Source organism: Mixophyes fleayi, chromosome 2, assembly GCF_038048845.1.
Source record: "Mixophyes fleayi isolate aMixFle1 chromosome 2, aMixFle1.hap1, whole genome shotgun sequence".
NCBI classification, from domain to species: domain Eukaryota; kingdom Metazoa; phylum Chordata; class Amphibia; order Anura; family Limnodynastidae; genus Mixophyes; species Mixophyes fleayi.
The window spans coordinates 87,848,614-87,873,889 of record NC_134403.1 but is presented as its reverse complement, the minus strand read 5'-3'; the positions used below and the strand labels follow the sequence as shown (position 1 = coordinate 87,873,889).

The following is a 25,276-nucleotide window of genomic DNA, read 5'->3' as shown; positions in this document are numbered from 1 at the left end:
GAGGTGTTTTGTGCAACTTCGTTTATTAAACAAAGCAAAAGAAACAGCCTTTGGTTTGAAGCCTGGGAATCCATCAGATACAAGGAAGAGAGGGAGGGATTTGTTGTATGCACCATGTCTAAGAGATCACTTAGCTGCTGGAGATTTAGGCAATAAAATATTTATTTTATACATATATATAAAAAAAACTACACAAGATACTTTTAGGACACCACAGATAATCAAATCTAAAATAAATTGAAGTGAAGAACAAGGGCTAGACAGACCCTGCAATGCTTACCATTGCATTTTTAGGAGTATGAGAAAAATAATTCTATAGCGTTTTATTTAGTGTTCTGCAGGTAATTAGAGAGCTCAGAATGTTAGTCAATTGCCTCATGACATTCCCAATATGTGGTAATCAATTACAGACTTAAAATCATTAAAATAAATACAGGATCAAAGGCGACCAACTTCCACATTTTTCTTAATTAAAACCAGGGTTTATGAACGTTCTCAAGCCCACATTAAAAGGGCAGGCTTTAAAGCTATCATGGTGTATATGCCAGTGGTCACATCATTACAGATACAGAAGTGAATTAAACTGTATTGCTGCTCAGAGGTGAAATCTAGGGTGAAGACTGCCGTTTTAACTGTGATGTCAGATGTCTTGCAACACAGACATACAAGTGGAAAAGTTGAATAACTATTTAAGCATTGTATAGAAATGTTAGAACCGTGGTATTTGTGAGGGCTGTGGTTAGAGGTATCAGCATCTTGGAATATCCAGTAAACGCTGCTTCCCTGCAATCAAATGAGGAGAAAATACGTTTAAAAGAAGCAGGAGTTTTTTTTCTTTCTTAAAATTCCTAGCACTAGTGTACCTTTTGTTTGAGGCACCAGATTTGAGATATTGCAATATAAATATAAAGGAAAGTTGCATTACCGCTTTGATTAAAATACATTTAATGCAAAGGTCAGATGTGCCTTCAAAAATGTCCCCAGTATGATAGGGATGAAATAGGATTCTAGCGAAAGCATAACTACTAGAAATGATGGAGCGATAGAGGCAGGTTTAAGGTTAAAGGAAAAAAAAACATTGACATAAATGGTGGTCTTTCAATGGCATGAATACTAGATATACCATACAAGTCGCACCTCTAACCAGCGGGCCAGTGTTATCTTTCATTAAGTAGTCATCTGAAATACAGAAGGCACTTACAGGGGCTGTCGAAAATTAAGTGACTTCTGATATTATTTTGGTTTTATATAGAAATGTGAAAATCTGGCACCTAACATTATTCATCCAATTAAAATTGAGCAAATAGATTCATGTGTGACAACAGAAAGTGTGTGCTTGCCCTGTATCTCCCAGGGAACAAGAAGAATTACTATCTCACCCTGTCATACAAGTCTGCAATGTCATCTTGACATTAGCACATCATGAGTACAGCCTGATACACAGGGTGAAAGATTCTACACCTAACTTGGTATTAAATGCTGCCTAGAGAATTTGACAGACTTTGAAAAGTACAAAAGAGATAGAAATACAAAATATTTTGGGCAGCAAATTCAGTCAGACAAATTTTTCATGGACTCCTATTTAATTTTAAGTGAGTGGCTCTATGAAATGAGTTTGTGTTATGTGCAAAAGGAAAACTGGTCACTAAAGAGTGAGGTGAATGACATTACAGGTAATTACAATACTTGGGCAATAAAACAAATCACAATAATATATAAAAGGGATCATGACGGACAGTTTAACCTTGCACTGCTTCACAAAGCATTACAGCCACGACTAGGAGAAAAGGAGGAAAAGAAAGATACCAAAGCAAATATACAACTAAAGTAAAAATTATCCAACTGAAAAAGGAAGAGACAATTTGGTAGCATATTTTTGCTTTCAACCTGATAAAAAAAAAAAAAAAATTTTTTAAAATAGTCTGTCAGTAAGTGCAAAGAATACTAAGAATGTCAGAATAAGAAAAATTAGGACTGTAATGAGGTTGGTTTGAGGGCAAGTTATATTGTTTTACTTACTAAACAGTCTTATAAAGTGCTACACTTGCCTGATAAATGACAGAACGGTGCTGAAAATGTTTAAGATCACTGTGTCTATCAAGCATTCCAGAGTTCACCACATTCTGAAATGAGTGGACCAGAACACAAAAAATAACCACCCACTGCAGGGAAAGCCTATGTAATGATCGAACTACAACTCTCAATATCTATAACACCTAGTAAGAGTATTGGTTCACCTACATGGAGGGCCAAACACTGGGTATCCCTGACAATGTCCACTGTGTCAGTAACTCCTATGCCGAGCAATCCAATCAAGGGGCATCAAAGCCAAAGAATAAATCTCTTGTAATACAAGTGTACCACAAAAGGCAACAAGGCGCTTTAAGTGCATTTACCAAAATGAGGCTCAATAGAAACAGATTTCTGGATTTGTAGAATACTAGATCAATACTCCAGTAGTGCTTTGCTACCCTTTACACAAACAAAAATGGCAACCATGCCTTTCACCTACACATTTAATGCTCTACACAGTGATGCATACAACATGGTATTATTTGCAGTTTTCGGTCACTGAGATCAAATACGTTTTAATTTCCTATAACAAATTACAGTAGTGCTAAATTAGATGATGAAATGAATAAACATTTAAAAGTGCTTAAAGTTTCTCTGCTCCACCCATTCTCATCAGAACACAAAACAAAAAAATGACTAAAAACTTGTAAAAGAGTTAAATCTTGAACGACCAGAAACATGTCAGCCGCCTGGTCTGACAGTGCATCTTTGCTTTTTTGGGGGGGTGAAAGCAGTCCCCTTGCTTCACCCCTACCCCTCTGTTAAACTTTGTGCTCTCCTCGCACAATATGGGATGAGAACTCGTACCGGTCCTGGCTGTGATAGCCACATATATTGCACTCAAAAGGGTCTCTGAAGCCATGACAGCCCATGTGGATAGTGAACATGACATGGTCTAGGAAAAGTACCCGGCAGTGCTCACACTTAAATACCTTCACTTGCTCCCCATCCGCTCCCAGCACCCGCAGGGTTTCCTTGGCAGTGCCAGGCCCAGAGCGGAAAGGATTTATCACACTTGCTTCAGGTCTCTGGTCCTCTTTGGCATAGGCCGGGCTTTGCCGGCTGCTGGTGGCCTGAGAACCCCTCTCCTCGTGGTTGCTTTCTGTGTCTGTTGTGGAGTCCTGGCAGCCATTAGTAGGAGAGGCTCCATGCTCAGTCCTCCCTCTGTAATGTATCTGTGCCCCATCTGGTAGGTCCTCATGGCCCTCTGCTGCTTCCCGGTTTCCTGGCATGTCTGGCCTTCCCGACATAGGCTGGAGTTGAGTGTACACTGAGCTAATAACTGGGGTAATTTCGGAGTTTGTTTGTGGCAAGCGCATAGGACCTCCAACAAAAGCTAAGGGATTTCCATAAGAAGGGTCCAAAGGGTGATGTGGAATCATCTCTATATCCTTCTCAAAGCTGGAGTTCATATCATATGGAAGATCAGCAAGGCTAAGCCGCATCTGTTTCTCCCCTGAAAAGGAAGAAAGAGACAAGTGTTGGCCAATTCCTATAATACATTATCTGAAGATACATCCCAATCACAGCCATACATTAGTAATTAGACTTTAAGACTATTCTGGCAACTCACACAAATGTGGTGTCTACATGTTTTTGGGGTTGATCTCCTCCATAAACAGTGTAGTTTTGTATTCCAGGCTTTTGAACCAACAGGTTCACTTACAGCACCTATGTACAACTCAGGCTGATATGTCTCTATTCTCTTTGCTGTGCCATCATGTGTCACCTCTTCCTCATAAGATCAAGGCCAACATTTTTTTTTTTTAAATTTTCTGAACTGAATGGCAGAAGAACAACAACAGTTGTGCTACTCTGATCCTCTCAATTAAAGGCAAAATATTCTTTAAACTTGGTGAGCACATATTGCATAATGTAATATGTTAACTAAAGTTATTGGGATTACCTTTCCCAAGCGTTTAATGAATCATGAATATGCTGGCATGGACATATTTTATGCATCTTGCAAGCACAACAAATGGGTTAATGGTGATATCCTTTCCTTTTGAAATGCTGCTGTTTGCATCATAAAGATGGGATGGCCCAACCACGCCCTCCGCTAGGGATGGCCCAACCACGTCCTCCGCTAGGGATGGCCCAACCACGCCCTCCGCTAGGGATGGCCCAACCACGCCCTCCGCTAGGGATGGCCCAACCACGCCCTCCGCTAGGGATGGCCCAACCACGCCCTCCGCTAGGGATGGCCCAACCACGCCCTCCGCCAGGGATGGCTCAACCACGCCCTCCGCCAGGGATGGGCCAACCACGCCCTGCGCCAGGGATGGGCCAACCACGCCCTGCGCCAGGGATGGGCCAACCACGCCCTGCGCCAGGGATGGCCCAACCACGCCTTCCATATTTGACAAGAAAGTGCAAATCTGCAGTAAACCAAAGCAACCAGATATTATCGTCTTTTATTTTGCAGAAGACCAATCAAAGCCAACTGCTGACTGGTGGGTATGGATTACTGCACATGTTCACAATGCTTGTAAGCAAACTCCATTTTCATTTTAACACACACTATTCTGTCACACATATAAAGCACACTTCTATTTTGCAAATGCAATGTCTTCCAGTAACCAGAAATAAAATGATGGGCTATTTGGCTTTTATCAGCTGTTAGATTAGGCTTTTACAGTGCTGGAAGCCCCTCACTATAAATCTTAGACCGAGTTTCAGCACGTCCATAAGATTTACATTTGTCTTTATACTGAACAGAATCTGAACCTTAATTTGCAGAGGATTTAGCAATCTACATTAAACATTAAGGGGTGGGGAGAAGTCTGATAATTACCACTTGTATGTGTACATGTAAGTTTGTGCAAATAAAGGTAATAATTACCACGTGTACGTGTGAGACCGAACAAAAAATAATAACATACTTTGTATTGCTACATGTCATACCTGAAATTTTTAGAATGAAATTTACATTGAAAATAAAGTCTAACTTAATAAAGGTGCAATAGGTATCTATAAAACCTTGATTTCCACTGCTATGAGCAGACAGTAGGGAGCTGCAGAGTCTGTTGTGAGCAGGGACTACACCATTGTACATAATGCACCTTACATTTGCCACTGGTAAACCAACTCCACATTGTTTTTCCATTTCCTTGGAGACAGCAAACATATTTCTTAAATTTTGTTTTGTCTCTCCACTTTTTAATGTAAAAATAGTGCAGCCAACCAAAAACTACCCCTACCCAAATAAAACCATAAAAAAAAAATCAAGTCAATTATTGCAATTCTCAATTCATTTAAACCAATACAGTAACGTTTGCAGGTGATCTTCATGTTGCATAACCTAAGTGGCTCACATGCACTCCACAGTGTATTCTGCTTCATGAATAGCATTTAGCGATCTGTTATTACATAAACAAATCATGATGATATAACATCTGTAGCCTGGACAATAACCATGGCAAAAGCCAATTGACTTTAATGGAACCGAGCCAGATATGTTTAAAGCTGCAGTTTTCAAAATGGTCTTCCTTCTCCACACACAGCCTATATTTATCTATATTATCAAGATTACCCCACAGTCACTTATTACACCAGTATGGCTGCACTGCGATGTGTTGGACCCAACTCGCCGACATCATAGTGGGGGCTCGGGGGCAACCCAAATGACAAATACACCGAATATTAAATCAACTGCATATATTTCTACCAATACTTTAGTTTGCATTTGCAGCATGTTGGAGCTGTTCTGGCTGGCATAATATAGCCATGGGCAGATTCAACTAAAATATCTATTTTTCCCCATTTTCCTCTCTATAGTCTAAATTAAATGCTACATTTACCTCAAGAAAGAAAAACAAACATAGAATTTAGTTAAGTAAACTGAAAAAAGCATTCCTAGTGTAAATGACACACTGCATGTGTATCAACATAAAAAACTTCCAAAATGACCACCTCTCCATACAAAGGGTTAATCACCAAAGTCACAGGTATTGAACTGAATAAAATCAGGATTTCCTGTAATATGGCGACTCATTCTTCTGTTAATAGTGAACATTAGCATTAAACAAAAGACACACAGACAGGTGAAATGTATTAGTAAGAAGGAAACTGTTTAAAATGCCATTTTAGAAGGATTTCACATTTATCAGAGAGCTGAATGTAACTAATGGATGAATTTGCTTTATATATGTATGTTGTCATTTTAGAGCCTAAACCAGCGTAGTAGAGAACATGGGATGTTTATGGTTGTGTAATGACTTGCCCCTAGATGGCACTATAGAGTCACATATGATCCGCACCACAAGCACCGCCCCCTCCTGCACACAGTAACATGTGCTCTTACCCATAAATTTCTGAGGAGTGGAACGCTTGCGTTTTGCGAGGCTGCTCGCCAGCCTGTCCATAAAAGACGGCGGGTCAGAGGAGGGGTGCATCAGGGCATCTGGTCCCAGATCCAGGTCTCGTATCTCCTCACCTGAAGGGAAAGGAGAGAAGAGATTGGGCCAGTTGTGGTGCTGTGTAGTAAAGTGTGTTGCAACATATCGCTATGAATTGCCTCTCAACAGGCAGTGATTTTTATTTGTGCGGGAACACAATGGTGATATTAGTGATAGCATTGCAAATGTACTGTATTAAGGTTACACAAGGATTTTGTTGTCATCACTTGTTGCAACGGAAAAACAAATGCCCGTATAGGAAAACTACTGTTGGGAAAAAGGAATGAATTATGGGAAAATAAGTGGGGGGGAGGGAGAACAAAACACCCTAAACCTATTTTTTCATTCCCATAGAATTGATCTGATGGATTCATTAAGCATTAGACAGATATAAATGTCCTATTTCTAGACTTCTCATAGCTATTTTGTCAGCTCTGCAGTGATTAGAAAATCTACCATAACTCTGCTGGTATATAGAGAAGTATTTCTCTCCATCTACACACAAAGCTCTCCCTTTGCTATTCTTTGTGTATTGCCTTACCAGAGGACCTATATACATCCACCGCTGGTTTTGAATGACAGAACTGAATATTATCTAGATTGCAGAAGAGCTGTCAGGAAAGACAGGAGGGAAACAGAGGTCTAAGGAAAGGGTAGTCAGCAGTATGGCCGCCTACTTAGTGCGCGGAGACAGTCTCTCCCTGACATACACATGCAAGAGACAGAAAACACAAGACAAAAACAATACAAATACAATTCAAGGGAAAAAAATATGGAGTTAATTCACTAATCTGTGACTGAGTCTTTGTTGTGAAATCCAGTTTACAATCAGTATCTTTTACAGATGCATATTTACTAATGTAACATAGGCCTATAACAATACACAGCCCACATATGTGACATTTATCAAAATAAAACAACCAATGCATATACATATAGGCTCTTTACATGCCAAATATGTTTTCAGGGCACAATGATACTTTAATCTAACTTGAAATAATTGCACTAAATTTTATGTTTCTCATCACACACAGCTCTCTCTACGTAGTGTTAAATCCATCATCAGTCCAACACCACTGCTAACTGACTGTCACATATTTCCAGTTAGTTGGAATTGTGCTACCAAACACTAAGTATGGGCATATAAATATATAATAATAATGCAACAGCAGAAGCATGTAAACATGTGTACTTACTAAAATCGCCTTTTCAGCAAATCCAAGGGGTACAATTTAAAAATACAGGAATTACTGTGTTTGACACACCTCACTCTACCTTTGTTTATTAGGCAGTTTCAGAATTAGATTGACTGCAGCAAAGGCCCCCTCACAAGCTCAGCCCTTTATCAAATATCAATAGTAGTTAAGGGAATCTGGAACAGCTGCATTTATATTTGCGATTGCTACCATCAGACTAGTATTTACAACAATATGTATATATATAGGGGCAGCATGGTGGCTAAGTGGTTAGCACTTCTGCCTCACAGCGCTGGGGTCACAAGTTCAATTCCCGGCCATGGCCTTATCTGTGTGGAGTTTGTATGTTCTCCCCGTGTTTACGTGGTTTCCCCTGGGTGCTCCGGTTTCCTCCCACACTCCAAAAACATACTGGTAGGTTAATTGGCTGCTATCAAATTGACCCTAATCTCTCTCTCTCTGTCTGTGTGTGAATTTAGATCGTAACCTCCAATGGGGCAGGGACTGATGTGAATGAGTTCTCTATACAGCGCTGAGGAATCAGTGGCGCTATATAAATAAATGGTGATGACGTGTTATGTTGTTTTAAGCAACTGCAGTGATTCTGTATTATAGCAAAAGAATACCTCTAATTTTACTCAGGTGTAAATCATACTTTTGATTTTCACCAGCATTTAATGTATTCTGTGTGTTCTTTTGATGTATTTTCAATATTCAACTACAAACACAACTCCGATACATAAAAATGATCCTGAAACATGAACAATTTTATGCCCCTAAAACAACCAGCTTGTCCTAAAAACACTCTTATTGAAATAAAATAAGATCATTGTCTGGTATGCCCGTTAAAGTTTCCCTGTCATGCAGGTTTGAACATCCTAACTGTAATAGTACATCCTCAGTAATCTCAAAATAACAGTGTATTAACACTCTCATACCATTGTTGAGAAAAATCAGATATAAAGCTATGTATTAGAAATGCCCTAAATATTATTTAAAATTAGTTGTTGGAAAGGGCATATACCTGTGACAATGAGCCAATGTACTGGCAGCTTGATGATGTCACAGGATGTTTGGGCTGTTTACTCACATTAGTACTCATGAATATTCATAGATGCCCAGAAGGTGGCTAACTTCATGCTGGTATATAACATGGTAACCACAGAAGAAACTAGACAGCTGTAATACACAGTAAATGTAGTATTGGTTTAGTTATGTTGTTGCTCAGATAGGTTTCATGGGACAGGTACTCTAATATGAGGATAGTTATCTGCTACCTGTCTGTGTATGCCGTCGTATGCTAACTGACGAGCCAGAGGTGTCCAACTTGGCCACCCACACAAGTGATCAAATTGGACATTCTGTAGCTCGGCACTTGGGCTGAATGAATGGCTCAGCCCCCTTTACGACAATGTATTTGAAATTGTAGGCAATCTTGTTAGCAAAAGATCATAATTACAGATTGACTGGCTAATTACTAGTTTTTCTTCAGGTGACTTTCAGCCCAATTAATTCTATACAATAAAAAATTACCATAAAAAAACTTAAATTCTTAGCAGCTCCTTTTGATTTTCACATATACATTTGTTACTCTCGAAAATATTTTTATACAAAGTCTTAGGCAATATTTCAAAAGTGATTGCAGAAACTTGCACCGACACAACTTAGGACCCCATTCACCTGAATGTGCAGAGAGGTGATGACCTTCATTGCTGAGGCTCTGTAGGTAGTTGTGACAGCGCTCCTTGTGTTCCTCCAGTGTGTTCTGCTGCTTGTAGCTACGGCCGCAGTAGTTGCACTTGTAGGGCTTGCCGACTGTGGGGGAGGAGACTGGAAAAAATGAAAAACAGAGCCTGCCCATAAAACAGGGATATGTGTCCTAAAGTACTTTATATATAAATGGGGGAACACAGTACACTAGGGAAAGGAATCTAAGATGTTGGTTTGGACCCAGCCTGTAAGGCAACGTAATACACGGTTTGTTTTATAGTTAGATTGTTGCACATTATACATATAACCTGCTTCTGACAATAGCAGGCATCTATGCAGTGCCGAGAAACACTAACATTTATAAAGCTTTATTATAATCCAGTCATGACGATGTAAGGCTCAATGGTCCCTAGGGGTGAGAAGCCAGGCAGATGCTGACACATATCATTGCAATGGTAGAGTTTGCTATGAAAACAGGCCTTGCCACAATAAATCATCTGGCCACTGGGGAATGAGAGTTTTGAAAAGAAACGGCACAGTCTAGGGTTAGGCAGTACAGTGGCACCTGATTGGATACTGTGGCAGAAACTATCATCATCCACTTTACCTCCTCCATTAAAAGTTACAAACACAATGTTGGAGGGCTTTAAATGGCTCTACTGTATTGGCCTCTACCACCTCTGATGGGAGGCTATTCCACTTATCCACTACGTTTTCTGTGAAGTCATTTTTTCTCAAATTTCCTCTGAACCCTACTTCCCTCCAGTGTCGGTGCATGTCCTTGTGTTCTAATACTTCTCTTCCTTGGAAGAATGTTTCCCTCCTGTACCTTGTTAAAACCCTTGATATATTTGAAAGTTTCTAACATGTTCCCCCTTTCACTTCTCCGCTACAAACTATACATTTTAAGATCTTTTAGTCTTTCCAGGTAAGTTTTGTGCTGTTGACCATGCACCATTTTAGTTGCCTTTCTTTATACAGTCTCTAATGTATGCATCCCTTATTAGTTCCCAGTAAATAGAGGTACCCACTCATAGTGCTCCATCAGTTATTAAGCAGCACAGTATGATATTATCTTAATATAAATGCTAGATGATTACAACAGCTTCTAAATAACATCAACTTGTAAAAGCCCACAATACAGAGGAACAATGTTTGGGGATTTTTTTTGCCTTTCATTATATCAGGAAAATTACAAAAAAACAAAATATCCAATGCAGAGTGAACAACATGGTAAATCCACTCTTTTAGAATTCACTTTGCTAAAGAAATATGTTCAGAAATATATAATGTTTGAAAGTAAAAAATGAAATGGCGTCTGACGACGGCCACACACTGTCCAATCACTCTGGACTGTTTGGTACTAGGGCCAATACAGGACTCTTCAGAAAATGACTGACTATGACTGCACACAGAGGCCAATAGGGGTTGTTTTTGTAGAAATCACAGCATGTATGGCCAGCATAACAGCTATGGTGTTGTCAGAGAAAACAATTAATGCCTTCTATGCTCATACAGTGAGCCTGCACCGGGAAATAACAGAATACTACAACAACGACTGAAGAGCATGATGGGTAACAGAATACGTCAAGCACTCACCTGCATGGGTGCGCAGGTGACCTGTTAATGCATCTCGCCGGCGGCAAGCGTAGTTACAGAATGGGCACTTGAAAGGCTTCTCACCCGAGTGCAGTTTGATGTGCCGCAAGAGGTTCCCCTTCTGGGTAAAGGAGGCACCACACTGGTTACAGTGGAATGGCCGCTCACCTGAAACAGCATCAAACATAAAGTCCCCGCTGACTGCTGCAACACAACAGCAAGCTGGTTAGTATCTTATAGACACATAGGACCAAAGGCCCACCTACGCTGTCCCTACAGAAACTGCTGTGTTCTAAATGCCTCCTGACCACTCAGTACTAGAAGACTGGTATACATGGCGAAGTGGACCAGTTACATAACAAAAAAAATTCCATATCATTGCAGAAACAGATAATATTTTCTGTATAATAAGTGAATTCACTTTATGCTCCCCATTCCATTGTGTCACAACATATTATATTTGCTTTTACAGAGAGTAATTTTCTCTTTCTTGTATGTTTGCCAGTTTACATTCTTTTTTTTCTTTTTAATTGTTAACAATTTAATGTGTTTAAATTAGAGAACCATTTGCTCTCTTTCTGTATTCAGGGGAATTAAAATAAAACGAAAAAAAAAAACCAACCCAGTTATTTTCAAACTGCTTGCAAAAGGTATAGATTTCATACATCTGAAAATGAATGGTGACTTCTGGAATTACACATTCAGTCTTTTCTGACAGGGATCTATAGTGTAGAACGGTGCTGTCTATACAGAAAAAGAAAAATATCTGATAATGGGAATTCTGTGCTGTGTAAAAAACGATGTGAAAAAAAAGATGTTAAAAACAAAACAAAATACAAAATATTGGTGCTAACAATTTAGTCATTAGTGATTTGGACTGCCACAAAAATCTGAAGGCAGTGAATGAGTAACTAATAGATCATTTTATGAGTCAATAGTAAAACAATACAGTATAATTTATTCTATATTCCATATCAATAATATCTTGTTAAATTAACCTTTAAGCAACAAGGCCCTATTTCTATATTACACAACTCAATGTACAATATATTTACATATATAGACCACACCGTCTTTGCTGATATGGTAACATATCTAGTGACACCGGAAGTGCGACTTGCACATCTTCTCAATCAATGCGGTACAGTGCAGGAAATACAGGTGGTGGGAGGACAGCCTCAGAGCCGTCCTGCAGCTATACTTTTCCCTGAGCTGAGGCTCACCCGTGTGGCTTCTCTTGTGCACCATCAGCACATTAGGACCAATGCAGACCATCCCACAAATGTCACACTTTAGCTTGCCGTTAGGTAGGCGAATGCCTCCTGGAGAGTGAGGATCTTGTCCAGAACCATCACAGTACCCAAGTGGCTCAACCAGCGAGTCATCAGGCATGGCCCCATCTTCCTTCTCACTCAACCGATCTTCATGGTTGAAAAGACGACCAGATTCATCATCGCTATACATTTCTACCTTGATGGAATTTGCTGTAGAGGCAGTCAGATAGAATAACATAGAAATAATTAAAGGTACTAAATTATCCTAAGAAATACTTTGCATAAGAAAACTTAAAAAGACTTTTAGTAATCCGGAGATAGCACTCTGAAATGCTAGGATTCCCATTAAATGTCAATATGGCATATCACTTACAAAAGCAATGAAACAATTACATAATTTCGGCAATAGAAATTAGCTACAGTCTATACATAAACAGGATTTCAAATGACCAGAGTGAATAGAGAACAATTCATAGTATAACTTCAAGTCAAAATAAATGTATAATTATGGAAAATTCAACAGAATAAATAACCTATAAGTGAATGGTCATTCACCTCGTTTGTTTACACCTTGGGGGACAAGTATAATCACACACCACCATACTCACACTCCCATATTCAGCTAGTATCATATTACTAAATAACTATTTTGATGACACACATCATGCCACATGCTTTTACTTTTCTAATACTTGTTAATTATACAGGCACCCTTTTATATGAACCACTGTAACTCACCACTTTTTTTTAATTTTTTGAGTTTTGAATCTCCCACTACCTGAATAAATGATGATGACAAACAGGCAGAGCCAGATTGGAAACCACTGTGAAGCAATTACAATACTCACCTATTACAGGAGAGGTGAATGAATGGATCAAATGGGACACAGTGTAACAAGCTGCTTTTACGGGCACCACTTCCACTTTGTAGACACAGATTAGAGTCTCTTTGCTCATGCATCACATATGAAGGGGTCAAGTTGACGTATGTCTTGAAGGATTGACAAAACTGCACCAGTGATTGACAGTTGGATGTTTGCCAACATTGCTTGATTAGTACTTAGTCAGATCCAACTCTCTTTTATAGGCATAAAGTGTCTTTAAAGTGTCACCTGAGCAACTTGGAACTTTCATTATACAATACTCCATTTCCTCCCACACACAGTCCACTACACTTCTTCCATTCTTTAATACAACCAACTCACCAATTTCTACAAACAATCCCTGTCCTCCAATTGTTGTAGCTATTCATTCTGTTTACCATACACTTCTTGCATGTAGTTGTTTTAGTTGACAACACATGGCAGTAACATGGTTAACTCTTGCTTACAAAATGTAATACATGTTAATTGATGGGACCAAAAATAAATAAAATATGCCACAGCTTCCAACTCTCAAGCCAAATATCCCACCATATTCCTTCTGGTCTTCATCGCCAACGGACTGTTTATTAGAAAATAATTGTTTCATATCATCATCATCAACATTTATTTATATAGCGCCAGCAAATTCCGTAGCGCTTATTTCCTTTTCACACATTTATCCCGCAGTACTGTTTTCGTTTAAGTAGTATAAGTCTAGTTCATCACTATGCATCTTCTGAAATAAAATGTTTAACTAAAATAAAAATTGTGGTGCCCGTATGTCAGGTGTCAAAAGAATGAATTAAGGGTTCAAGGGGAAGTGACAGCTGTATGTCAGGTGGTTTTGAAACGTTACACTGTATCAAAGTAAAAGTGGTGCCTGTATAATTAACAATAATTAAAAAAAATAATGTTTTATTCAAATAAATAAATAAATATAGTAAGATTCAATAAAAAAAAAATAGACAAAAGATAGAAATTGCATATAATAATCTATCAATACACATTAAATGTAATATATTAGGCATAACAATATACATGAGTCTGAAATTTATCAAACAGACTAATTTATCATTCAAAATATAATATCAAGTGCAATATATTATATAAAGAGAAAACCAAAGAAGGTTGAAAAATAAGTGGTTGTAAGCAAGGCAAGAACCCAGATATATAGAATAAATCCTGGGACAGTTTCACAAATAGTGAAAGAATCTAACTTCACCAACACAGATACAACAGCATAAAGGAGAGGCACTAGGGAACATACATTGCAGATGGACTGGTGTCAAATACCATCTCATAAGTAACTTATCTTGTTTTCTCATAATACTGTGCATGTAAAAAGCTTGGAAAGACCCTCAAAGATATATTACAATTATTTCTGGCCTAGGGAGCAGTCCAATTTCTCACTTAAAAAGGGGTTTATTTCCCAAAGGCAGAGACCTAGATGCCTTGATATAAGAAGGAAATCACTTCACTGGACCAGCATGGCTGTTTGCAAAATTTCTCAAGAATAGTTAGAGAATAAACAACTTGGTATTTCAAACATTTCTGAATAATGTGAACTACTTGTTGATGTCAAAAAATCTCTAAATGAGGAATTCAAGATCTAATGGTCAAAAGATCTTCATCAAGGACGTATTTAGCTGGTACTAAATAACAGACACAAGTCAGTCCCTGACCAGACCACAACTTTATTATTATTAAAGAAATTGGACAGTAGGTAACACACCATTCAGGGTTTTTATTTGCTTTATGAATAACAGAAATACACACTTGAAGCATCTCTGCAAATGGGATACAACCCTCAAAAAGGTGAAGTGGAGCTAATAACAAGTGGTTTAAATCACTTTTATGATCAACATTCTTCAGTATTAAGTATTAATCAGTGGGCAGCACGGTGGCCAAGTGGTTAGCACATCTGCCTTACTGCACTGGGGTCATGAGTTCAATTCCCGACCATGGCCTTATCTGTGAAGAGTTTGTATATTCTCCCCGTGTTTGCATGGGTTTCCTCCAGGTGCTCCGGTTTCCTCCCACACTCCAAAAACATACTGGTAGGTTAATTGGCTGCTAACAAATTGACCCTAGTCTGATTTATTAATGCTGTTAATTTGTTGTAATTTATTTTTTAGAACAAATATTTGTTTTGTAGGTCATGTGTAATTATCTATTTATGGAAACAAAAAAGTGCTATCCATCGGAAATGGTACATTCTGCAACTTGTGCTTTTTTGTTTTAAGAAAACAAAACAAAAAAAAAAAAACACATCTAGAACAAACTTTTTACCATGTATAAGTAGTTCACCAAATAGATGCAATTTGCAATGCTAAAAGCATAGTTTGCCTGGCAGCCTGTCATACACGGCACCATACAATATTATGCTAGGAGATGAAGTGGAAGTCAGTGGTAACCAGTGTGCTGTGACTTCCAGCATCAGCCTGGCAAGGATATTGGCACTTACATGGCAAAATGTTCTTACTTTAAAATTGAATCCCCAGCTACTAGAGCAGCAAGTATGACGGTGATGTACTTACCACTTAGTGAGCGGCTTGGAGAGGAGTGTCGGCTATTTGGCGTGCTCACAGAGGGTCCTATCAATGCTTCTGAAAAATCCTTCTCCAGAGATGAATCTCCAGCTGCAGTGTCAAGGAAAACATTGTGTTTAGGTAATGGAGGAGAGTCAGCTGGGAAGATACCAGTTACTTCAAACACTATTACAATATTAAGGGACAACATTTACAATATCATGAGGGTGTTGAAGAATTACACAGTCAATACTCCCAATAAGTAGGACAAAATCATCATCAACAATTATTTATATAGCGCCAGCAAATTCCGTAGCGCTTTACAATTGGGGACAAACAGTAATAACCAATACTGGGTAAAACAGACAAAGAGGTGAGAGGGCCCTGCTCGCAAGCTTACAATCTATAGGTCAGTGGGAGTCAGATACATGAGGTTAAATCTACATACTACATATTGGTCCAGCCAGATTGCAAAGGATAAAAAGTGATTCATATGAGCAATGTTGTCTGCGGTGAGAGGGTTGTTGTCTTGTGTGAATTGTGTAAAGGGTGGTAATAGGGTAACCTAGTGAGGTTAAGATGGTGGTTGAGGAATATTATAAGCTTGCCTGAAGAGGTGGGTTTTCAGAGAACGCTTGGAAGTTTGTAGACCAGAGGAAAGTCTTATTGTGCGAGGGATGGAATTACGCAGAGAGGGTGCAGCTCGAAAAAAGTCCTGTAACCGGGAATGGGAGGATGTAATGAAAGTGGATGAGAGATGCACATCTTGTGCAGAACGGATTTGTCGAGTTGGGAGATATCTTGAGACAATTGAGGAGATGTATGTTGGTGCAGTTTTGTTGATGGCCTTGTATGTTAGTAGAAGAATTTTATATTGGATTTGAATGAAAACAGGAAACCAATGTAGAGACTGACAGAGTGGCTCAGCAGTGGAAGAACGATTTTCAAGGAAAATCAGTCAGGCCATTGCATGCAAATAGATTGAAGGGGTTTGAGTCTGTTTATGGGAATACCAGTAAGAAGAGAATTGCAATAGTCAATGCAGGAGATGATGAAAATGTTTATTAGTAGTGTCCACATCAGGTTAGCAGTAAGTCAGCAAATTTATGGTTAGTAGCTGGCTTCTGTCAGAGGTATATAAAGGAAGTAACAATTATTTGGCAATAGGCACACATATTGCCAACCGTGTTCACATGGCAAGGTTTGTGACCACATTTGGCATGCTTGTCATCTACAGTTAATCTGCTGCAGATCCTCTTGTGATACATCTCAATGGATATTTGAAAAAACAAAAATATTTAAACAGGGGAATGATGTGCCGTTTTATCTGCCCTGGAGTGGTTAAAAAAGCCAAAATGATTGCAGCATTCCATAAATCTATGGGCAATGCATATTTATTCACTGTAGTGATGCCATTTCCAGTTTAGCTGGATAGAGAAGCACACACCAGGATGTTCTGAAAAAAAAAAGCTTCAGATAAACCTTAAAAAAAAGTGAAGGTAAAAAACCAAAACAAAAAATAAGCAGCTAGCATTTTACAAATTTAGAGGAGTTTGCTAGAAACCGGATTGCACACAAAAACATCAAATGTGTATAAAGTTTAGTTTTGCAAGTTAAGCATTATCATAATATGCCTATATCTGAATGTGCAGAGATTGGTGCAACTGTTATTTACCAATAAGGTGTTTGAAGTAACAGTACTACTGTACCTGTTAGATACCTATACCTTCTATATTACTCTGACCTACATATAATAATTAATGCGCTAATCGGTCCCTGTGTCACAACACTCTGTCCGCTAACGAGCAGCCCTGATCCAAAATAAGAGGACAGGAGGATCCACCTAGAGTAACCAGCGAAGAGATGCTGTAGCAGTTACACACACCACCCAGAAGCAGGTGCATTGAGCTGCAAGTATAGGACACTGGTGGTGGTGGCAGCGTGTGTTCTCCTACAACTTGAGGCAGCTCCATGGCACAAACCAGCATCATGTATCCACATTGTTAGACCAAATATTACAGATCTTAGGATCTAACTAGCTAATCAAAACAACAAGTCATGGAAAGCAATGACTCAAGACAAAAGGTACAAGTAGCAAAAAAAAAACGACACTGTAATAAGCCCATCACCCTGGTATGATTAGATAAACATCTACATTCAAACCTCACATCATAACCTTCTCATCTGGGCCACAGCCTTCCCACAAATCTAGAAAAATGCACCCACATAATTTACAAACATTACAAAATACCCTTATAAATAATTCCCCTTTTACTCAAGTCTGTATGTATTAATAATTTCACAATTTCAATGCATAAAGCGGGATTTGAAGTCAATTATACACAAAAGAAATGTTTTCACATGTTAAAGGTGGTAACAGGATCATCATATGTGCTTACACAGACTGGTCTCCAATATTTTGGCTAAACACTACATCCACTAAACAAGAATTCTACTTACTTCTCTACCAATCAATACAGAGTCATGCTGAGAGATAACAACTCAGACTCAAAGCTATTTAATTCCAAAACAAAAATCAAATCCATTATGTGTCTGTATGACCATTAATTCTTTTGACTAACAACAATTTTAGAAAATATGCCATGTATTATAATTTCACGAACATTTACGTTAGTAAAATATATGTATGTATATATATTTCATAAACACACACATACATAAATAAATATAAACCTACAAGGATATAGGGCAGGGTTTCCCAAACCCAGTCCTCAGGGCTCCCCAACAGTGCATGTTTTCCATATCTCCTTGCTGGAGCACAGGTGTATTCATTACTAACTGACACATTGTAACAGATCCACAGGTGGTCCTAATTAGGTCACATGTGATCTGGAAAACCTGCACTGTTAGGGAGCCCTGAGGACTGGGGTTTGGGAAACCCTGATATAGGGTATTTTTGTTCAGAATGTTTGCTGGTTGGGGCTTTCTGGATAAGGGGTATTTCAGTCATTTGTAATACTATGTCTAAAAAAAAAAAATATTAAATGACCTAAAGAAATGCACTTGTCTGCTTTCAACCTGCCCCTGGCATTCCCTCCTTATTACATTATTAAGTAGTGCACCTCATTGTAACTAGAAGGAAACACTAGGTGATCTTATACATGAGAAATCACTGAGCAGCAGTAATGTCCTTTTTATTTTCCCTTTCAATTTCTCTTTGAACGCATGTATACACACACTTTCCTATTTATATATTTAAAACAATATAAATCAAATCTATATCCTTATTTACAGGCGACATGCATTTTGTAAAATGTACACAACTGTACTAAGCTAGTCGATTACAGTTTGAGATACCCTATAAGGAATACACCAACTGGATATCACCAACTACTTAGCAATGAAAGATCTATTGACACGTGAACGATCAATCCCACTGACAAAGGATACCAGGGCACATCAGATAGCAATATTGTGCTTATACGTACCAGACATATAAGACCGTGCATTGTAGTCTTCAATTTCCATTTTTGACTGGATTCTCTGAAACATGAATAGGATGATTTTAGCCCTTTGAAAAAAAAATCTAGGCTACCTAGTACAGAAGCCATGTACAAGAATCGCACAGCACAGTAACATAGCATATTACACCCAACAGTGTCAAACTCAGTTCACCTAGAAGTGTCTACAATATGCTGGGCAATGGTCACTATAATGTACAATTCATAAGCATCCAGAATGCATAGTTCAATCTGATTGCTAGCAAAAAAAAAAGACCAAACTGGGTCACTTTGGTATAACCAGAGGATATAAACTTAATGCTGGCTTATTTGTAACCTAATGATTCTTGTATAAATAAAGTGCCACACAAACTCCATTTTACTTAAGTAGTTATATTGTATGCACATGGTTTAATTAAGAGAGAGCAATCATTTTGGCCTGGCAACACAATAATGTGAATTGTGTCGCGGGGCGGGGCCAAATAGCCCCATCATGGAGGGTCTAGCTAGCTGCTACTAGGGATTACACAACATTAATACTGCTCACACCACATCACAAGCGGAAAACATGGAATTGGTACAGGACATTCATGGTTTTTGTTACTTGATATCTAAAACTTGGAGTGGAGTTTTCTTCAGTTTATTTTGGGTCTCCATAGGCAGAATAAGCAAAAAGTATGTTTCCACACAGAGTTTTCATATGAAAGACAGCTTTTGGCATCAGAAATCAGAAATTAATTTATCATACAGTTACTGGTGACTGTAAGCAGCTATCAAACAAGACATCCGCACTTCTACCAGTTGAGACTTGGGGATTTGCCCACCATTTTTTCATCCTAAATTCTCCTTAACCTGAAATAAAAACTATTCCCATGGAGACCCTGAATTAAATGAACAAAGCAGCTAAATAAAAATAAACAGCGACATCTGTATTAGTGTCACAGACAGATTTGATTTTGAAGTAATATTTTCACATTACCAATTCAATTTGCATAATATAAGTGGGAATTGGTTTGCCTGCAAACACTGTGATATATAGGGGGGAATTCAATTGACTGCGTTATTGTAAAAAGTAACGTGGCCTGCGCACTATTACCGTTATTACGGTAGATTCAGCGACGGCTTCTTGAGCTGCCAGCAGAAAGCCAGGTTAAATTTACCATAATAGGTTTAACGCTGCGCTACTTCAGGGGGGGATTAAATTCCCCCCATAGGGTTGTCAGAACTTTAGGATTTTATTTTTATCTAACTAGGTATATCATCTTGCAACTAACTGGAATGACTTACTCATAAATTGTGATTATAGTATTGTATTAGGTTCTAGAGAAAATTAGGTTACAGTATATTAGTATATAATTTAGTATATTTGATTATAGTTGGCTCTCAATATAATATTGAGGTAGAGCAGCCATGGTCTAAATAATGATTATTCTAAGAAATGATGCACCCTGTTAACCATATAATATTCCTTGGAAATCCAGCATAATTCTTTTATATGGTCTTGCAACATCTTGGTAAAGTCTAACAACTTATAATTATTGTTATAATTGAGTGGCACATCATTAGTTAAAAGATGTACTCACTAAAGAGGATGATATATAATGGAATAAATATATTTTAATAGACACTTGCTGGCAAGCCAAGATAACATTATAAAGAGGGTTTTATAAATAGAGAGACCGGTTTATCAGGATGGGACAAAAACAGGTAGAGCCAGGAAAGATGTGCATCCAATGGCATGAATAGAAAGGATTCCCAAAGCACAGGCAGAAATCCTTTAGGTGCATTGATTACTCGGCTCTTGGGATTTGTCCAGTCCTGGTAGTGTGGTAATGGTGTTTGGGTATTTGTACATTAGGAGAACTTATTAAACTATAACTTTCTTTACAGATTACAAAGATAGTAATTTGACAGATTTTGAAAAGACGGAAGTGACATAAGTCTCTCCAGCTACACACACACACACAATATTTGTTTCTCACAATGAAAGCATATTTAAGGAAATCTTACAATTATTGTTAGGTGACTTAAGGTGCATTCTGTGTGTACAAATTGTTCAATTAAAAGATCCCTAGATCAGAATTCATAAAATTGGTGTGTGTACTTAAAGGCTTTTCTTGGCTCTTGAACCACTGCGATTTAGGCTGGGTACACACTACAGGTTCTTCAGGCGATAATTGGGCCAAACACCCCTAAACCGACTGCTCGGCCCAATATTGCAATAGTGTATACACTCTTACACAATGACCGATAGTTGTTCCAAAGCATCGAACGTTCGTTCATTTGGTTGGTCTGTAAAAATAATAAACTCGTTTCAACTGCCTTCCAATCCCGCAGTGTGTATGCACTCACTATCACAATTTCCATAGAGTTTACAGAGTCATGATCTTTTTAGCCAATGGCGGCAATGAACATGTCCCAGTGAATAAATATAGAGAGTGCTGTAGATGAAAAAATGTGTCCATTCTTTCTGAGACTGAATATTTTGTTTCAAACTCACTGAACCTAATGAAATTTGCAATGACATTTGGATAGCTATAACAAGGCGGTTAATCAGCGTGACAGGAATGAATGAATACTGTGCTGTCATTTGTTAAACGACTACAGAACCAGATGAAGAGCACAGATCTGAAGGTAAATCGTGTATATGCATGTATTGGCAGACTGATTGGAACTTCAGTCGTTTGTAAAAATGTTAGTGATAACAAACACTCCTTATGCCCGAACAACAAACTATTGCAGATATAGTTCAATACCTTAATTGTTGCTACAGATGGAACATGCTGATGCGTAATTAATAGCACCATCTGATAACATCCGAAGTGTAATTGATGATCTGATAATTATTATGAAACAAACAATGAGAAATAATGTATTCCTCTACGAAGTTGCTATCAATGTATGCTATTTCAGGTAAAGTAAAATTTGCAACACATACATACACTATATTCCTAGAGGCAAGATTCTACACTCTATACACAAATTAATCTATCAAGCTAATTTATTAACAAATACTATTAAGTGACTCCAACCTGGCTTCTGGTTATTTTGGTCCTTTGTTCATGTGAATGATCATTTTGGGTTCTATTTCAGTGAGAGGCAACAGGTGGTCCTTCGAGCCTTCACCTAGGGTCCTCAGTTCCTTCCTGCTTAATTTTCAGATTTGTTAGTTATAGCTTGTAACGCTTGTTTAAAATGCCTGTTCATATGTTAGTACAGATAGGTGTCTCTTTATTTGATTAAGTGTATTGTTTTAACCTATTATTAAGGGTAATGTGCAGCCCTTTTGAAGGTTAGATGGCTGCACCATGTGGCCCCTGACGTGTATCAGGTTGCTCATCACTATTCTATGTGCTTTCCTGTGAACATGAAGCTCTAAAGATGTACAGCAGGAAAAAATGATATGTGAATGAGCCCTTGGTAATTTTTCTAAATACAAACTATACTATTCCCACTGAAACTGAAATATTTCATTGTACTTTCCATTATTGTATCTGAGCTGACATTATAGGTCTACTGTTACAAAAAATATTTCTGTTCTTAAACATTTTAATATGATTTATCTAAGAACTACTATACTAATGTTACAATTAAATTGTCACATACACATAGTGGAGCTGAACCAGTATGCACCCTACCAATTTGCTAGCAACCAGTACACTGAAGCATTTCCTGACTAGTATATATAAGGTCTGTCTTATATTCATGAGCTACTGGTTTATAATGAACACATAGGCTACATGTTCATTAAAATCAGTTCAGACCACAAAATGTCTACATCTAATGTGTGTAAGCGACAGGTCCATTTAAACGGACAATTTATTTTTCAAACACCAGTCTGCTGTGCCAGACAAAATATCAGAATTCAGGAGTTATTTACTCAAATCTAGATGCTGTTTTAAAGGAGTGTACCCAAAATGTAGGTTTGAGGATTACAGCTTTCTCACACTAGGACAGATATGTATGTTTGAAGGCTGTTCGTTAAACATATAAACAAACATCATCTATACATCAACAAATAAAAAAAGTTTATACAATAACTAGGCAGCTAATTGCAAACAGGACATGGGACGTTATAATAAATTATTCAGAACAGCATACATTAGAAGCACAAATATATTTATGAAGACAGCAACTTTAAACTTCCAGCAAGGATAATGGTACATCATTACTTTAACTGTCAATCTTGGTATATTATGTTTACAAGAAAACAATTACTACCGCTACTAGTCTATTTGGCAAATAGCCATAAAACAATATAATGAAAACATTCTGTGCATAAAAGACAAGTGAATAAAACTGTTCCTACTCTCTCTTTGGCAGCCAGATTTTCACCTATATGTTCCAATTAGGCATCTACCTTATGATCCAAACACGTATATTATAGGGGCAGTAAAATAAACAAAAGTTGTATTGATCAACCTAACATGTTATTGTTTCACATACACCGCAGGTAATGGCCTGGGTATTTGTTTTGCATGCAGTCTACACTCGTGTGCCTCATATTATTGTGCTGGCTGCAGACACTGTATGTATACGAGGTGCCGTGTGGATCAGGCTGCAACTGGTGTCACCTGAGGACAGGACTAGGAGATGGATGTATACAGAAGAATGTGGAAAAGTAACATGCTTTAAAGTGACAGGCGATCTGGGTTAGGTAACCTGTGGCTCTCGATCTGTTGTAGAACTACAAGTCCCAGCATGATATAGCCGGACACGCTGGCTCTCACCAGCTGGAGCCACAGGTTGTCCACAGTCCATGGAGAGTAATGTAACCCTAACTACACCGGGTATAGACCCCTCATCATTTATCCCCGTTACCGTGGAGGAAACACCAGAAACACCGGGATACTGGCAGTAGCTGATCCCAGACTCCGGTGTACCGGGCCTAACCTGTCACTGTGCCGGGCGGGCACCTATTGTAGACAAGGGGTTACACGTTATCAGTTGTCGTCCTCACCTGCTGCGGCTCCTCCTCAGGGAGCCTCATCCACGCCCGCCCGTTCTTCAACCCTTGACCCGTGCCGACTTCGTTCCGGTCGCTACCGAGCCCGTGGTGTCCGGCGGCGACTTCACCGGAGCTGAACCGGCCCCGGCGACAACTTCCGGGGCAGCTGCCAAGCGACAGGGTGCAGAGATGATCACAGAGCGGTGTACCAGCTGCTGAGTTAGACGGGTCCAATCGAAGGCAGAACGGATCGAACAGAAAAAAAAAAAAGCGTGTGATGCAAATGGGCGCATGCGCAGAACAGCCAGGGCATAATTCTCTCTACCTCCGCCACCTTGCGGTGTGTATGTACCAGCTGGTGTGGAACAACAGTATTACCCCACCAGCCTCCGTGAGTTGTAGTGTTACAGCAGCTGCAGAGGCTCAAGTTACCTGTATGTTACCTCCTACCTTATGATAGCTTGTTAGATGTTATTGGAGATAAGATAATCACTTTGAAGAAATACATATGTATTTTGAATTCACAACACATCAGTTACAGAGAGCTATTGTTACATTTGTCAGTATAACATAAACATGAGCAAACTGTAGCAATAAAAATAATCCCATGAAATGCAAATAATGATACATTTAAATTAGGGATGAGCGCACTCGGATTTATGAAATCCGAGCCCACCCGAACGTTGCGGATCCGAGTCGGATCCGAGACAGATCCGGGTATTGGCGCCAAATTCAAATGTGAAACTGAGGCTCTGACTCATAATCCCGTTGTCGGATCTCGCGATACTCGGATCCTATAAATTCCCCGCTAGTCGCCGCCATCTTCACTCGGGCATTGATCAGGGTAGAGGGAGGGTGTGTTAGGTGGTCCTCTGTCCTGGTAGATCTCGTGCTGTGCTGTTTAGTTCTGTGCTGTGCTGTTTAGTTCTGTGCTGTGCTGTGCTGTGCTGTGCTGTGCTGTGCTGTGTTCTGCAGTATCAGTCCAGTGGTGCTGTGTGCTGTGCTCTGTCCTTCTGAGGTCAGTGGTGCTGCTGGGTCCTGTGCTGTGTCCTGTTCAGTCCAGTGGTGCTGTGTCCTGTGCTCTGTGCTTCTAAGGGCATAGTTATTTCCCCAATATTCCCCTGTGTTTAAAAAAATAAAAAAAAGTTTTTTTAAAAAATACCAAAAACTACTTTAATTTTTTTTAATTACCACAAAATTTGCACAACCAATCCTGCAGTATAAGCC

The 25,276-nt window shown here is 38.8% G+C and overlaps 1 protein-coding gene across 8 annotated transcripts; it reads right to left on the bottom strand.

Moving 5' to 3' along the window:
• Positions 1 to 144: 144 nt before the first annotated feature.
• On the bottom strand, positions 145 to 24,287 carry IKZF4 (IKAROS family zinc finger 4). Of its 8 annotated transcripts, none has more exons than XM_075199561.1 (9): positions 24,062 to 24,287; positions 22,134 to 22,250; positions 19,090 to 19,144; positions 15,650 to 15,751; positions 12,199 to 12,459; positions 10,976 to 11,179; positions 9,347 to 9,496; positions 6,377 to 6,508; positions 145 to 3,529 (listed from the first exon to the last, which is right to left on the bottom strand). In XM_075199561.1, exons 3-9 carry the CDS (start codon positions 19,127 to 19,129, stop codon positions 2,835 to 2,837), a joined length of 1,584 nt encoding a protein of 527 aa, XP_075055662.1. In that variant the 5' UTR covers positions 19,130 to 19,144; positions 22,134 to 22,250; positions 24,062 to 24,287; the 3' UTR covers positions 145 to 2,834. The 8 variants fall into 8 exon arrangements, with proteins under 8 accessions (XP_075055662.1, XP_075055661.1, XP_075055658.1 ...); XM_075199560.1 differs by having other exon boundaries at positions 22,134 to 22,247; XM_075199557.1 differs by lacking the exon at positions 22,134 to 22,250.
• Positions 24,288 to 25,276: the final 989 nt, after the last annotated feature.

Excerpts from the sequence above, each read along its gene's own strand:
- IKZF4 (XM_075199557.1), bottom strand. The coding sequence starts at position 24,091 with ATGAGGCTCCCTGAGGAGGAGCCGCAGCAG. Across the intron at positions 19,145-24,061 it reads CTGAGGAGGAGCCGCAGCAG|AGAATCCAGTCAAAAATGGA; the intron begins GTGAGGACGACA and ends TTCATGTTTCAG. Across the intron at positions 6,509-9,346 it reads TCACCTCTCTGCACATTCAG|GTGAGGAGATACGAGACCTG; the intron begins GTGAATGGGGTC and ends CTTTCCCTTCAG.